Source organism: Saccopteryx bilineata, chromosome 11 (assembly GCF_036850765.1).
Source record: "Saccopteryx bilineata isolate mSacBil1 chromosome 11, mSacBil1_pri_phased_curated, whole genome shotgun sequence".
Lineage (NCBI taxonomy): Eukaryota > Metazoa > Chordata > Mammalia > Chiroptera > Emballonuridae > Saccopteryx > Saccopteryx bilineata.
This window is the reverse complement of record NC_089500.1, coordinates 72,483,032-72,499,588: the sequence shown is the minus strand read 5'-3', so window position 1 is coordinate 72,499,588 and position 16,557 is coordinate 72,483,032. Positions and strand designations below refer to the sequence as shown.

The 16,557-nt window shown below is 50.7% G+C and overlaps 1 protein-coding gene across 2 annotated transcripts in view; it reads right to left on the bottom strand.

Annotated features, from left to right (window-relative positions):
• Positions 1-16,557, bottom strand: part of VAV3 (vav guanine nucleotide exchange factor 3) — a 315,192-nt gene that overhangs the window by 91,953 nt on the left and 206,682 nt on the right. For both annotated transcript variants that reach the window (XM_066246277.1, XM_066246278.1), the window contains exons 16-18: positions 16,253-16,354; positions 15,344-15,444; positions 2,854-2,879 (exon numbers count right to left, since the gene is read on the bottom strand). In XM_066246277.1, the coding sequence (XP_066102374.1) occupies positions 2,854-2,879; positions 15,344-15,444; positions 16,253-16,354 (229 nt within the window). The remainder of the gene's footprint in view (positions 1-2,853; positions 2,880-15,343; positions 15,445-16,252; positions 16,355-16,557) is intronic.

The following is a 16,557-nucleotide window of genomic DNA, read 5'->3' as shown; positions in this document are numbered from 1 at the left end:
ATTCTTCCCCTAGAAGGTCACTGAAAATCAGTGACCCTGAGAACAGAAACTTCTCTACAGCAAGAGTGGGCCGTGGAACAAACCATGAAATGCTGAATTAAAAAAAAAAAAAAAAAAAAAAAAGGAATTTCAGCTACTTAAACCAAGTGCATTTGGAGAGTTGGAGACTCAGTATACTTTAAACGCCTCTATAAAGTATTTGGAAATGTTTAGCAGAACGTACAGAAACATACTCCGCAGCAGCAGCAGCAGCAGCAGGGAGACGCGGGTGCATCTACTGAGCACCCCCAGGACCCCCGGCTACAGCCCCACGAGAGCGGGAGAATCAGTCTTGAGAACCTTCTCCATCTCGTCGGACCTACTGAGAAGTGGGGGGTTGGAGGGGTGGGGAGAAAAGCAAACAAAGGACCTAAGTTTATTTCTCAATTTATTACCTACTACCTTGTCTTTCTTAAAAAAAAAAAAAAGAAAGAAATACCCAGATCGTCTAAGAATCTCTCTTCCCGCCTTTTTGTGGTCAAACCAAATTCTCTCTGTTGATTTCACCAACAAAGCAAGCAACGGTTCACCGGGCTCCTCTACCTGCTTTAAAGGTAGAAAACCCTACAGGCACGGATGAAATAGGTACACGATGGTACAAGATTGCTTCCCAGAGCCAGAGGCGGCCTCTGAGGTCCACTGCAGAAGGGGGCGCCAGGGGAGCAGCCCAGGGGCGGGGTAAGGAGCCCCAGGGTCTTGTGGCTCCTGAAAACCGGCCAACCTTGGCACCGCCGTGTAACAGCCCGAATGAAATGCTCACGAGCGTGGCTATTGAAAGGGGAACAGACTAGGACTACACACCTGTACGTGAGGAAAAGGAGGATCTTTCAGAGAGGGGGGGAGATAAACATTACGGAGCTCACAGGAGGCTCTCGTTAGTTCTGGAAAGATTCCTTGTCACAGAAACGTCTGCCTGGGAGACTGGAAGCACCTTCCTCTCTGCAGTCTTGGGGGGGGGGGGAGCATGCAGTGAGAGGTACTTCCTAAGGTCCATTTGTTACAATTCCCCCTTACACCGAGCTCAAGTTTCCAGATCAACTGGCAGGTGTACCAAAGCATACTCTGTATCATTATCCATCCAGAGTGGAGCTTATTAGCCGAGTCACACATTAAATAAAAATTACACACTTGTTATAGTCAGAAAGTGAATCAGCAAGTCGCTAAACACTGATGCTACATTTTTAAAAAATCAATGTGAAAATTCATTCCTTTCATAAAAGGCTTACGTGTAACTTTTAAGAGTACCAAAAAAAAAAAAAAAATGGCAGGAGAGAATTATTTAGGATCATGTGAAAATGACTAATCACTTCTTTTTTAGCACACTCTTTTTCTGTATATACACCCACTGCACATAACTTAAATAAAATCAAATGAAATCACCTTCTCAGGGGAGTGGGGGGGGGGAATGTCTATCTCTAATAGGATCAATATAAAGTAACACTGAGTTCAAGTTCAAAGCTCTACAAAGAAAGAAGCCTGCAGTCCACGAAGTCATCCATACTTCTGCAATAAACCTTACAGTCCCGATGAAAGACCTTATCTGTCAACTGAACACTGAAATAAATTTTATGGTAATTTACGTGAGCCCTAGAAAAACCTGTGCGGCCTATTTTTAAGGTATTATTACCATGTTATATACATCCCCTTGATCTAGATTCTAAAATATAGTCAACTGACACATCGAAGAGAAGCGTGTGAATTCCCTCATGTCACACGTTTGTATCCTACATGAAAAAATCATGTGCTTATGCAAAAAATAAGTAGAGAAAAACTCACCTCTAGCTTGACATCTCGCTTTGCTTTTCTTGAACTTTTATCCACGATATAAAAGCCTGCCTACGAAAGCTTGCTAATAGTATACCACTCGGAATGAGATATGTGTTACAATAATTTGGCCTAGAAATGTTTTTTGTCATTCTTTTATCCTGAAATTCTCAGATAACCATACTTTAGGTTGACATAACATCACACATCTTATATTTTCATTTTCTTTGATATGACATCTTGGGGAGGTCGGGTAAGAAATCTGCTACTTTGGGTTGAAGGCCGACGCAAGGGCTGCGTGGAATTGGCCATAGTTTACATTCATTCTGATTTTTTTAATGGCTTTATTCTAAGAGGTAAACAGGAATCACCTCCTCCTGAGCCATTAGACCTTAGACTCCACGTTGAACTTTCAAAAGGATGACTATCAGATCTCGATTTGATCAATAAGACAAGATAGGAATTGTGTTTGTGTTCAGATGTAAAAGCACCAGAAACAGGAAACGCTTCCTTAAGTGCAACTTTTTGGTGCCAGCGCATGCTGGGCAGCCACACGCTTCATGACAGAGGCTGGTCTGCCAACTTCCCCAGGATGGAGGCCGCTTGCCCCTCCTCCTGCACGAGTAGGACCCAAGCTGGGCATTCCAAGCACCGCGTCTTTGCAACCTCAGGGTTTATGGAGTTCTGTAGCACGGAACTGGGGGAACGCACCCCCATACCAAGGCCACCGCAACGCTCCTGTATTTATTTGAACTTGGCCTGAGTCAATAAGATTCTGCAAGTTCCATTTCACGCACTACGCTTAGACTAAATATTCCCCTCTTCCCTCTACTTAAGACCTTCAGCCGGTGACTCTGACAACTCCTCTGATTAAATCTGTGTGTTTCATTCACAAACGCCTGGCTGCTCCCTCTGTACCCGTTTCCACCCCTTTTCAAAGACACACTTAACATTCTACAAGCCCAAGCCCGCTTGAGTTATTAGCAAACAAGCTGAAATGCAAAACTTATACATATATCTATATAAAAAAATTGTAAATGTTCATCTTACCTCCGGTGCTTTGAGCGTCCCTGGTTCTGAAACAAAGGTAAAAATTGGCATTGTCAGCGTGAAGTTATTTTGTTTGGGTAGTAGTAGCCTTCGCTAGCTCTGTGCAGTGTGATCCGCACGACTGCTCTGCTCTCCTGACTAATAACCTGTAAATACATTTCCAGGGTCCCTCAGGCTGGGCTAGTCACTGTGTTGCAACTCTCGTTCTCTTGCCTTATTGGCTTGTCAGGAAAGTGACTCATAGCTCTAAACGACTTCTCGGTTAGGCTTAACTTTTCCAATTGTTTACTAAGCAATGGCAAGCCAACCGCATAGCGCTCCGTGAAAACAGTGGTTTGCACTAAATTTACGTGCATGAGAGAAAGCGAGGCGGGAACCCTGCTTTCAAAACACCCCTGGGTTTTCAGAATCTCAATACATCAAGTTGCAAAGTTATGACCCTCTCTATTTGTAACAATTGCACGTTGAACACATAACAATGTTGCGTATAATTTTATTTTTCATTAAGTGGCTGTAACTCTTTAATTTTTTAGGGGGGGAGGGAAATACATTTCAATTTAAAGGTGGAAATAACAGAGGACTGGATCCCAATGCAGGTTTCTCCTTTCCCTGTCAGTTTACCTCTCTACGCACAGAAAGAACAATCTCCAGTCGGTTTCAGTCCCTGAGAATGACTAAAGGTATAAGGGGCCCAGGGATCTCCGGGTGGGTGACGCGGCAGGAAGGCGAAGGCTCGCTCTGTAAGGAGAGGCACGGACTGCCCAGGGAAAGCCCCGTGGATGCTGTTTTCACCCCTTTCCCCATACCCCGGGGGCACCTATCCATGTAACAATTTCTCTAGACTCTGAAGGAAAACACTCGTCATTTTGAGCCTCTGCCTAGACTTTTCCCATCTGAAACAATCCTCTAAACAAGGACCTGAAAACAGAGGAAGGAACCAAGGAGCAATACTCGGGAGGAAAAGCCCGGATGTGAGCTTGGTCGGCCTAAGTGAACCTCAGACACACTTTCCAAAAGCCCCACCAACCAGAGTTCAAGGGGAAATGGCCCATCAGAACACCTGACCGGCTGCCCGGGTTGCGTTACACAGCCAGACTGCCTGGGGCAGGGAACAGGAGGTCTGCTTGTTGATTTTCAGGATAACCCCTGATTAATGGAAATGGCAAAACATCACCTTTCCGAGAAAAGCTAAGTCTGCATTCCTTGGTCAAGGGCAAACTCCGTGGCCCTGGCTTCAGAGATAACTGTCAGGTCTGACGTCTGCCCCTGCTAAGGCGCATTCCTGGGCAGAACACTGTGTCCCTCCTCCTCCCCCTCACCTCCTAGAAACAGGCAGAGCTGCAGGAGAAAGACTGCTGGGAGGACCGGTTCGGGGAGAGGGCCTAACAGCACCCTCTGGCTGGGTACCGTGCCCAGACTTACAACCCGCCGAAGGTGAGCTCGGGTTCCTACCAGAGCCGTTGCAATACTTGTCTCACTGGTTTAACCAAAGTGACCCACATGCCAGAACAGCACTAAACCACCAGCGAGTGGGAGAGTGGGAGAGAGAGAGAGAGAGAGAGAGAGCCTGCTCCGGACATCAGGAACCGTGGGAGCGCCCAGCAGGAGGGGGGCTGAAGTCTAGCATCCTCAGAGAGAAGCTGTGACACGTCCAGGGCGCCTCTGACATCGGGCACCCCCAGATCATTCGGGTCTAGTGTTCACACATGAGTGTGCACCTTCATTTTGATTCAAAAGTAGTTGTTGTTTTTTTCCCTGGCTCTGCACAGAAGCATTTTTATGTCTTGGGAAAGCGGGTCTTTTGCCATGTAGGAAGCAGTGGTCTCCACGGTGGCGTGGAGCCATGCACACACACTTGCTCCTGTCCACCCCGAGAACAGACCCGGGGACAGGAAGACCCTCGGTGACAGCCCTTCGTACCTTGCTGCGCAGGGTCCAGGGGCCTGCAGGCCAGCGGCCAGCACGAGGGAGCCTCTCTCACGGAATCAAGAGGGTGTGAGACCCAGGCAGGGGCAGGCGAGAGCGCACCAGGCTTCCTGACCACCCTCGCCAGCACGCCCCCTTCCCCTCGTCTCTCCAGCTCCCCTTCCGCGGGTCCCATCGAGCCAGCCCGCCTTCCTTACAGCTCTGCTCGGCTGTGCTAAGAAGGGCCCTGCACAAAGCCTCCTCTGCGTGACCCACAGAGCGGACAGGGCCAGGGGACTTTGGGCCAGACGCAACCCCAGCTCTAAGGACAGGAGTCCTTCACGGGGCTGACACTGTCCCTCGCCACTCCTGCCTGCCCGTCCCCACGGCCACCACCCTCACCCTGCCCTCAGTCACCCGGGAAGGAGGTGCACATGTTCCCTGGAGCGGCCTAAGGCCATTCGGCTTCTAACCTGCTCAAGCTAGAACAGGTCACGTAAACAAGGGCTCTTGAAGGTCACACCTTGTATTGGGTCATATTTCAGGCTGGGGGTCTGTTGGGCAGATAAAATGTATTATGCTCACTTTGTTAAAGAGGCCGTTGCCCAGGTGATATTAATGTGTGTTGAGAATTGTTATAGCATGAGGCTTGGTTTTGGGATTAAGCCTTTCCCACCCTTTTTGATGAGGGGTGGTACAATCCAATCATGCCTCAGAGAAGTGACTTTGTATTAGAGACTTCCCTATTTTGTATATTGGATTAGAGATTGTGAAGCTACAGTATAAAGTGGGGGCAAAACGGGATTTTGCGCTCTTGGTTCCTGAGGTTAGCATGAGAGAGCAGAGAGAATAGAGCCAGCAGCGGGAGGAAGCCACGTGGAGAAGGCCAGGAAAAGCAGCCAAGATGGCGGAGTGCTGAGTGAGATGCCAGTTTGTACAGAGTTTGTATCTGGGATAAGGAAGGAGATGGGGAACTGAGGAGAATAAGGCTGGTGAGCTAGAAACCTTTGATTCTAGGAAACTCGGATAAATCAGTAGCTTTGTGAGCACTGAATGTGACTGAGTTTTGGAGCCCAGTGTGTATTTTTACTTGCCCGCCGGGTGCAAGCTAGATTAAAGACTATGGCCCACCAGTTTTTGGCTCCATGGTTTCTTTACCGACTGTCCGAATCCAATGCGAACCTGCATGGGTCGGGTGGCTGCTGTGATACTGGCCCTGCTGGCCCTGGCTTCTGGCTTTACAGGGTCTGTAAATTTTCTGAGAGCAAGGCTACAGTCAATGGACTGGGAAGAACTCTCAGAACCTGTTCTGAGTTCAGAACTCCTTAGACAGACCCCTTTACTTACACCCCCGCACTGGCCCGAAAGGTCAGACCATTGGAACCGACTGACTCGCTCGCAGACGTCACGTAAATCCTGGTTACCACATCAAGGCACCAGCGTGTGAGCTTAAAGTCACAGGGATGAGAGAGAGGGAGAGCCCACCGCAGTGCCGTTCCATACATTTTCTTTCTTTTTTTTTTTTTAACTTTCATCATATCCCTGACATCTTTTTTTTTTTTTTAAGTTTTTTTTTTTAATTTTATTTATTCATTTTTTAGAGAGGAGAGAGAAAGGGAGAGAGAGAGACAGAGAGAGAAGGTGGGGAGAAGCTGGAAGCATCAACTCCCATATGTGCCTTGACCAGGCAAGCCCAGGGTTTCGAACCGGCGACCTCAGCATTTCCAGGTCGACGCTTTATCCACTGCGCCACCACAGGTCAGGCCGTTCCATACATTTTCAAAGGAGACGTTCACTCTGGCTGGGACACGAGGGAAGACCTCGCTCTGGTCCTGCGGCCGCCACGTCATCCTTCACCTCCTGACTGGGACCCAACGCGGTGACCACGCGGGCCCTCGGACCCCTCAAAACCCCCAAGTCACAGTCCCGCATCAGGACGCACACACTGAGGGCTTGTGCTCCGCACGTCCACTGCGCCCGGATGCTGACCAACTGGGAGGGTCGCTGCCTGAGATCTGGAGGGAAACATGTCTCCGTCTCTCCCTCGTTCTCCTGGGAAACCGCCTCAGGACAATAATGCCATCCTTCACGTTCTCCCCACGTGTTTCATCCGCAGCCCGTCTCTGCCCTGCCACCTCGTCCTCTGGCCCCTGCTTATCAAACTGCAAAACGTTCTTACCCTTTCCAGAACTTTTCCAGCTGGTGACTCATGGGCCCTGGGGGGAGGGGGGAGGCGGGAGGGTGTGCCTCGCATTTCTTTCTTTCTTTCTTTCTTTCTTTCTTTCTTTCTTTCTTTCTTTCTTTCTTTCTTTCTTTTTCTTTTCTTTCTTTCTTTCTTTCTTTCTTTCTTTCTTTCTTTCTTTCTTCTTCTTTCCTACCTTTCTTTCTTCTTTCTTTCTTTCCTTCCTTTCTTTCTCTTTATTTCTTTATTTCTTTATTTCTTTATTTTCCCTCCTGTCCCCACTGGTTGCAGGTAACTCAGAGCGGTGGTGTGGCCAAGGCGTTCAGGGCCACGGCTGGACTCCACCTCCAACACCAGCGCACAGGGCGGCGTGTGCACATGTGTCACAGACGTGGTTTTCACGGAGGCTTCACACTCACTTCATGCCTTTACACAAAGCTCAGTCCCATTTTATCTGTCTGTCCCAGCCGGCTGACTCTCGGGGCATACATAATCACAGTTTGCTCTGTCTCCTATCTGAAGTTTGTTTCTTCAGACCAGACAAAGCAATATCTGGTTAGAACATCTGTCTCGGCCCTGGCCGGTTGGCTCAGCGGTAGAGCGTCGGCCTGGCGTGCAGGGGACCCGGGTTCGATTCCCGACCAGGGAACATAGGAGAAGCGCCCATTTGCTTCTCCACCCCCCCTCCTCCTTCCTCTTTGTCTCTCTCTTCCCCTCCCGCAGCCAAGGCTCCATTGGAGCAAAGATGGCCCGGGCACTGGGGATGGCTCCTTGGCCGCTGCCCCAGGCGCTAGAGTGGCTCTGGTCATGGCAGAGCAACGCCCCAGAGGGGCAGAGCATCGTCCCCTGGTGGGCAGAGCGTCGCCCCGGGTGGGCAGAGCGTCGCCCCGGGTGGGCATGCCGGGTGGATCCCGGTCAGGCGCATGCGGGAGTCTGTCTGACTGTCTCTTCCCATTTCCAGCTTCAGAAAAATACAAAAAAAAAAAGAACATCTGTCTCAGAAGGGGCCACAGAAAAGGCATTGACAGCCTCGCTTTTGATAGTGACTTGTCCTCAACAGCAAAAACAAACAAACAAACAAACAAAAAACATGCTATTTCTGTGAAACTTTAGAACTACGAGACAGAGGGGCTGACCCAGCTGGGGAGGAAGCTGTATGAATACTGTGTTCCCCACTCAGATCTACAGCAGTATTTTGGGGAAAAACAAGCAAACTATGAGTAATACTTGCAAAGAGGCTTTCATTTCAAGTCTTCTCAGAAGCTCCAACAGGAATCCAACCATATAATAGCTTCTGGTTCACTTTAATAATTATGGATCTCTCATTCAAACTGATCCAAATAGTTACACGGAAGGAATAATAATGATCCTTGGGTGTAAGATTGTCTTGATACGTTAAAAAAAAAAGAGGACAGATTTATGTAAAAGGCTATAAGTAATATGGAGTAGATTTATGTAAAAAGTAGTAAGTAATGGGTTATGTAATTGATGATCAAGCCTCGGTTCGCAGCCAAGTAATTTCATCAAACGCCTAGTGGTAGAAGGCTGAAATAACATTCTATCCGAATTGCTTAGTTTGTGTTAAAATACCGCGGTCTATTTATAAAAGCCATTTCAGATGCCAATTTGGGGGGGGGGAGGTTCTAGGTAGCAAACTTGCAGGGTTAAACCAACCACAGGGACCCCAAGGCAACGTCTTTCCAATTGGGAGTGGCTGGGCAGCCGCAGGAGCAGCTGCTGGCCGGGACAGAAGAGCTAGTAACCAGGTAAGCACAAGGGGACGCGCTCCGCACACGGGGACACGCTCCGCTCCGGGTGAAGAGGAGACCAGCTGAGCCCTGCATTCCCGCCTGCCGAGGGGAAAGGCGCATTAACCTGAAGTCGTCTGCCCCAGCAATATTTGCCTCCTGGTGTTACCGTCTTTGTTTAAACCGAAAGGCGTGCAAAGCAAGCGATTATTGAGCAATGTCAGGGGACGGATGGGACCTGAGGGTTTTTAGCCATTGGTGACGGGAGGGGGAAAGCATAAACATCCCCAGAGGTTGCCGGCGTGGGTTAGACCTTCACGGGGCAGGGGACACGGTGAGACAGCGAGGCCCTTCCAGGACCGCGTCAGCCTTGCCGTGACTTGTTCGGGGACTCTCCTAGAACTGGAGCTCACACCTATTCATTATTAAGCTGGGAAGTTTTGGCAGCGCACTTCAAAGTCCGCGGGCGTGTTGATCGTGGAGGTTGCCATGGTGAACGTCAAGGAGTCAACTCAAGTTCAGCGAAAAGGAGAGCCAGGCTGCCTGCCTGCTCTGTCTAGCCGTGCAAATGGTCAAACAGGAAGACACAGCCACCCACTCTTCAAACGTGCTTCCAAGCTGCGCTTTGTTTTACAAATATAAAATAATTAAAACACTTTATTTTTGTACTTCGCGTGTCCTTGAGTTCATGATTTGTCTTAGTCAAATATTAATGAGAATGAATAACTTCCTTCCCTCAGAAACGCACAGCATTTCTGCCAGTGATTAGTGTTTCAAGGATGAATGAAGGCCGGATACCCCGAAGGGGGATAAAGCACGAACTCCAAAAGGTTTCCGAAACGAGGGAAGACAACAGCCAAAGAAGGCTTACCTTCCGCAGAAAGAAGTGTCTACGAGGCTATTTCAGATGCTCAGTAGCTAGTGTTTAGCCACGCCCAACTGTTTAGGATTGCAGTAGGGCTGAAATATACTGCTCACAAAAATGAGGGGATATTTCAAAATGAATAGGAAGCGATAATATATTCCCTAATGTTTGTGAGCAGTATATTTCTCTTGGGGGGAGGGGGAGGCTTAATACTTGGTATTATATACCCTGACTTTGGACATGGGGCTGAGTGGTGGGTACCACTGGGATGCACAGTCCCTGTAGTGAAGGAACATACAATCTACTAGAGCAGGGGTCCCCAAACTACGGCCCGCGGGCCACATGCGGCCCTCTGAGGCCATTTATCCGGCCCCCACCGCACTTCTGAAAGGGGCACCTCTTTCATTGGTGGTCAGTGAGAGGAGCTCATTGACCATCTCATTAGCCAAAAGCAGGCCCATAGTTCCCATTGAAATACTGGTCAGTTTGTTGATTTAAATTTACTTGTTCTTTATTTTACATATTGTATTTGTTCCCATTTTGTTTTTTCACTTTAAAATAAGATATATGCAGTGTGCATAGGGATTTGTTCATAGTTTTTTTTATAGTCCGGTCCGGCCCTCCAACGGTCTGAGGGACAGTGAACTGGTCCCCTGTGTAAAAAGTTTGGGGACCCCTGTACCAGAGGAACTAAAAACTGTCAGAGACTGTAGGGCCAGCTTCCCTTGTGGTTAATCTGAGATCACATGATGGTTTTAACCAATAGGTCTGCGAGCAAACACAAGGGCACTGTTCACTTCCAGTCTGTGGGTCTTGAGAACAGAAACCCTGGAGGCCACGTGTTGAAATGGCAGAGTCATGAGCTGGCACGGGCTTCGGTCCCCAAGCCGTTAATTAGAAGGCAGCTGTCCCAGAGGGCCAGGAACCCTCAGCACTGGGTGTGTGAGAAATCCACTGCTAGGTGTTAAACCACTGGGACTGCATTACCGCAACACAACCTAACTTTGGCAAATATATAAAACCCACACAAAAACTAATTAGAGAACAGTTTAAATCAGACCAGTATGGAGGGTTCGGGGGTCAAGGAGAGATGAAATGATTGGCAAAGAGCTTGGAGAAAGAGGGAGTCGCAGAAGAGGAAGATCTTGGAACTGCAGGGAGAAAAGAAGGTCTATTACCAGGAGAGGTAACAGGAAGAGCCAAGCAAGAAGTCTGACAACGGATCCCCTGGGTCAGGGAAGAGATTTCTCCAGAAATAAAGGTATCGTTGTCATCGGGTATTCCGTGAGCCGGTTCACTCTCCTGCTACTTATTAACCTAACCTCAGTGTCCCCTGTGAAAAGTCTGATGATCGATGCTCAGGGCGGGAGCCCCTCCTTGCATAAATATTGGACAGGAATGCAGAAGGTCGACTCAGTTCTCTATCCTTCATTCTTCCCGCACCGGGCCAGGGATTCAGGTGAGTTTCTAATCCCACTTAGTCCACATCTAGCCAAGCTCTTGTCTTTGCAGGGATGGAACCGAAACATCTCCCGCAGACCTCTGGGTGACCCTCAGGGCCCAGACCCTCAGGGACACTGCAGTCCTACCCACGTCTCCGCCCCTCTAGTTGTCAGACTTCACTTTCCCAGTAAAGGGTTAGATTGGAGGAGAGGGTGTCGTAACCTCCATCTTCCGGCAGGCGTCCGTTTGGGAGTGGGGGAGAGAAGCCGCTGACGGGGTGTACCAGAGACTCACTCCCCTTGCCCCCCCCCCAAGGATACAGCCCCTTATTGGTAGGGCTCCCCAGCAAATCCTAACCGGCGGCCAAAGAGGGAAGCGCCCTGAGCAGACACACTTTGTGCCGTGAAGTAACCGACCATGAGCATTCAACACCATCGGTCTCTTAAAAGGCCTGAGCAGAGAAGAAAGAGGAGAGAGAGAGAGAAGGAGAAAAAGGACGCGGGTGTGAGGACAGGAGAACGGGACACAACACGAGGTCACAGGGCAGAGAGAGAATCCAGAGAGCAAGGGAATTATGTTGAAAACGCCAAGATGCACATTTAGCCAGAGGTGTAGAGTGCTTTTTTTCCTGCTGTATATGAAGAAGTTTTAGAGAATGACACTACGTTTTTAATGAATGGTATCTAAGTAAACGTTACCGCTGGTAGAGCACCAACAGTCTTATTCTTACTTAGTTCTCTTACTATCACATTTTTATGCCTCAGTTTCATCCTCTTCACCCAAGGGGCCCTGGAGCTGTGGACCGTCTAAGTCTTCCAGCTCTGAGACAGTCCCCAGGGAGAGGGCAAGCAGGATCCCCAGGGAGAGGGCAAGCAGAGACCCCAGGGAGAGGGCAAGGAGGGTCCCCAGGGACGCCTGAATTTCCTGCACTTCAAAATACTGAAACCTAAACACAGTTGATAATTACTAACTTAATTTAAAAGGGTTATTTCTTTAAAAACAACAACAACAACACAAAAACTATTAGACAACCTCTCCCTTTCCTAGAGAAAACCATGCACAAGGTTCTCCTAGGGTTGTTGACTAGGGTTCGGTGGTGCATTTAACCCATCCGGTGACCATCATCCCCGCTGATTCACAGCCTAGCCGCACAGCCCAGGGGTTAGAAGTAAACCCAGGACCCAGACCTCCTGGAGCTGACTCTTTGTTCTACTGATTAAACAATTTAGACAAACTACTTATTTCTTTGTTCCTCAGTTTCTCATCCGTAAGACAAGAAAAGCCATAAAACCAGCTTCCTGGAGCTTTCCTAGGACCGAGTGAGTGGACAGAGCTCAAGTACTTAGAAGAACGGTGCGAGCATTTCATACACATCCATTTACGTTGCCAGCATTATCCCTATTCGCGGAGGGAAGGAAGGTTCAGTTACTAGTTCCAAAGCCGCCCTGCAGGTCAGTTGTGGAGCCAGATTTCAACCCAATGAGACCCCAGCGCTGGCCGGCTTCACCGCCATGGCGTGCTGTCGCCCTCCCCGCACAAAGCTACCCAGCAAAGGGCAGAGGGACCGACTCTGGAATACGCCACGCTTGTACCTGCCTAGCCCAGAAATCCCGACTGCCTCCTGTTGACCATTTTTCAAATATAAAAGTTCCAACTGTAAAGTCCTTTCAATGGTATCCTGCATCTCACTTCAAAGTTATGTGCTCACTAGTCTTCTATCCACCTTGTTCTACATCCCAAAAACAATGCAAAAATTACAGATTAAGCCTATCCTTCAGCCTGACCAGGCGGTGGCACAGTGGATAGAGCGTCGGATTAGGATGCGGAGGACTCAGGTTTGAAACCCCAAGGTCGCCAGCTTGAGCGTGGGCTCATCTGGTTTGAGCAAGGCTCACCAGCTTGGACCCAAGGTCGCTGGCTCGAGCAAGGGGTCACTCAGTCTGCTATAGCAGTGGTCCCCAACCCCCAGGCCGCAGACCGGTACCGGTCCGCAGAGAAAGAATAAATAACTTACATTATTTCCATTTTATTTATATTTAAGTCTGAACGATGTTTTATTTTTTAAAAATGACCAGCTTCTCTCTGTTACATCTGACTAAGACTCACTCTTGACGCTTGTCTCGGTCACATGATACATTTATCCATCCCACCCTAAAGGCCATCCATGAAAATATTTTCTGACATTAAACCGGTCCGTGGCCCAAAAAAGGTTGGGGACCACTGTGCTATAGCACCCCCCGTCAAGGCACATATAAGAAATCAATCAATAACCAACTAAGGAGCTGCAACGAAGAGTTGATGCTTCTCATCTCTCTCCCTTGTCTGTCTGTCCCTCTCTCTGTCTCTGTCAAAAAAAAAAAAAAAAAAAAAAAAAAGCCTATCCTTTAAAAAACAAATAACTTCTCAACACAACACCTTGGCTTCAAATACAGAGCTCCTGGTGTGCCCAGGCTCTGTGACCCTCACAAGAAGCCCCCCACTTCCATTTTAGAGGGGAAGCCCTGACAGCTCAGATTGCTGAGGTAACCCCCACAAACTCCTGAGACTAGTCAACAGCACAGGCAGAGCTCCGAGCACCTCTGTCCGCCTCTCAAATACACTCCCACCCTGTCCCCTGCAGGACGGAAGCACTGTGCCCCCGGCCAGGGCACCCCCCGAGAGTCCTCACAGACCGACACGTGGAGCTCAGAGAACCACACTCACCCCTCTGGGCAAATGCCATATGCATCATCCTCACAGACGCCAAAGGATGGGGAGACAGGAAGACAAAGAGCCAAACTGAAGGGCTCAACTGGGTTGCACAGACAAAGTATAACAATAACACTACACAGTATTTCTTCCATCTCTTACAACGCTGTCGATGGCTTCTGACCTTCGGAAGCATTAGAGGGCACAAACCTTGTCTCCTTTACTTGACCGGCCTGAGTTAGTTACAGAAGTGCCCCAACCCCACAGAGACCCGCGCAGGGCGGGCACAGCCCACCTGCCTGACAAACGCCAGCTCTTTCTTCCAGCGGCTGCTCACTCCCGGGGCCCTGAGCCACGGCCCACTGCAGGGACAAAGGGCCAGCAGTGGGCTGTGATCTCGGACCTCGGAGAGGAGTCCCCCCTTCTTGGCAATGGCCTCGTTTCCGACGTCCGTCCCGCATCGAGCTATTATTCCTCCGGTTCGCTCTTTCCTTCAGATTACCCAAAATAAAATAATTCAATGTCCACCTTTTTCCTTTGGGGGAAATCAAAGGTTGGCTCAGCTACCTTTTGAACTCGGGCTGTTCAAGGATCCCTTTCTTCTCTTCAAAAAGTTTTACTGATTCTGAAAGGCCTTATTGATAAAACACAGAGAGACTCCAGGGGGAAAAAGGACAAAGAGAAAGAAGAAGAAAGGGAAAGCATAAAGAGGCCAGAAAAGAAAAGGGGGAGGAGGAGAGCCCAAGAGGAGGAGAGACGGACGGACAGCTGTCGGACGCGGGATCGCCGCCGCCGGCTCCGCAACCCATTCAGGGGATGGACGTGGGCCGTGGTTTTTGAAGACCGGGGAGAAAACATGTACACGAGATCCAGAGACTGCGTGCTCCTCGTGACACGCTGCGGAAGGACAGGGCACGCAGCCGGTTCACTCAGGAACCGGGCTGCGCGAGGCTTGCCTCTGGCATCGCTAGCATTTCCGAGCCGAGGACCGAGAGCGTAAGGGAGACATGTCGGACCTCGTCGAGATGGAAATGAAGAATCATGTTTTGGTATTGTTTTTGTTACTCTGCTGGTCTGTTTTTGGTGGTATCAGCATGGTGTTGGAGAGACTGAGAGCCGGGGTGAGTGACACGGGTGACGTGAGACACCCCCCCCCCCGCCAGGCTCCTCGCGAAGCCCCAGCCCACCAGGGGTGTAGTCAGCTCATTTGAGTGTCAACTATTTTCTAACACTGGTAGAGCATCGGCCTGGCGTGTGGAAGTCCCGGGTTCGATTCCCAGCCAGGGCACACAGGAGAGGCGCCCATCTGCTTCTCCACCCTCCCCCTCTCCTTCCTCTCTGTCTCTCTCTTCCCCTCCCACAGCCAAGGCTCCATTGGAGCAAAGTTGGCCCGGGCGCTGGGGATGGCTCCTTGGCCTCTGCCTCAGGTGCTAGAGGGGCTCTGGTTGCAACAGAGCGACGCCCGGGAGGGGCAGAGCATCGCCCCCTGGTGGGCGTGCCAGGTGGATCCCAGTCAGTCTGTCTGTCTGCCTACCCACTTCTCACTTCAGAAAAATACAAAAGAAAAAAAAGAAGAAAAAGAGTGAGCTGGGCCTCACACGCGTTTAGCGAGCTGCACGTCCTGCCCGAGGGAGAACCGCCACGACGAGCGAGGCTTACCCGCAGAATTGGCTCGGCCACAGCTGTCCACTCGTCCCAGACACTCCTTGTGCGCCCTCGCGCCACACTTAACACACAAGTAGCCTTGGTAAAAGGTTCCTCTGGAAGGTAAGATGAGGGGTGGGGAGTTAGAGGAGGCCGAGTTCTGCCTTCGAGAAATCATTAGTGTGAGAAAGGAAAACAGGACACAAACACCGTGCTGTGTGCAAAGTCCCCTCAACAGAGGAAGGGGCCTGTCTGAGGGCTGCCCTGGGGTCTGAAGACCTCTCTGGGGTCTGGGGGGCCTCCCTGGGGTCTGGGGGGGACTACCCAGGGTCTGGGGGCATCCCTGGAGTCTGGGGGGCATCCTGGGGTCTGGGGGCATCCCTGGAGTCTGGGGGGCATCCTGGGGTCTGGGGGCATCCCTGGAGTCTGGGGGGCATCCTGGGGGTCTGGGGGCATCCCTGGGGTCTGGGCAGGCTTCCTTGGCATCTGGGTGTCCTCCCTGGAGTCTGAGGGGCCTCCCTGGGGCCTGGGTGTCCTCCCTGAGGTCTGGGGGGCATCCTGGGGTCTGGGGGCATCCCTGGGGTCTAGGGGGACTCCCCAGGGTCTGGGGCATCCCTGGGGTCTGGGCGGGCCTCCTTGGCATCTGGGTGGGCTCCCTGGGGCCTAGGGGACCACCCTGGGATCTGGTGGCCTCCCTGGGGTCTGGGGGGCCAGCCTGAGGTCTGGGAGGCCATCCTGCAGTCCGGGAAGCCATCTGGGGTCGAGAGGCCCCGTCCTGGTACAGGGCAGAGGAGAGCTCCGTGGGGTCCAGGCAGTTAAGACCACCCCCCCAGCCCTGGACACCCAGCTGGGCCGCGAGAGGAGTCTGGAGCACCGGGGGCCACACCAGCGCCCTCCACCGGCACGCTGGGCCGCCACACTCACCTCAGGAGCATCTGGCAGACCCTGCAGGACGTCACCCGGTTGAAGGTATGCATCTTGAACTCGTGGAAATTGGAGTCTGCGTGGTCCGGCCTTATGTTAGATCTACGAGAGCAGAGAAGGAGCTTCCTAAAGAACAAGTCGCCGCAGAGAGCAGTCCAGTCGCCTAACAGCTGAAAGCTCATCGCCACGACCTCGGGGTGGGGATCCGCGTTCAGCCCCACAGCCGCCGAACACACAAGGTTTGCTAAGAGCAGCACGTGTGCTTGGCACTAAAACCTGCACCGAAACCTGCGTCCAGGCCAGCA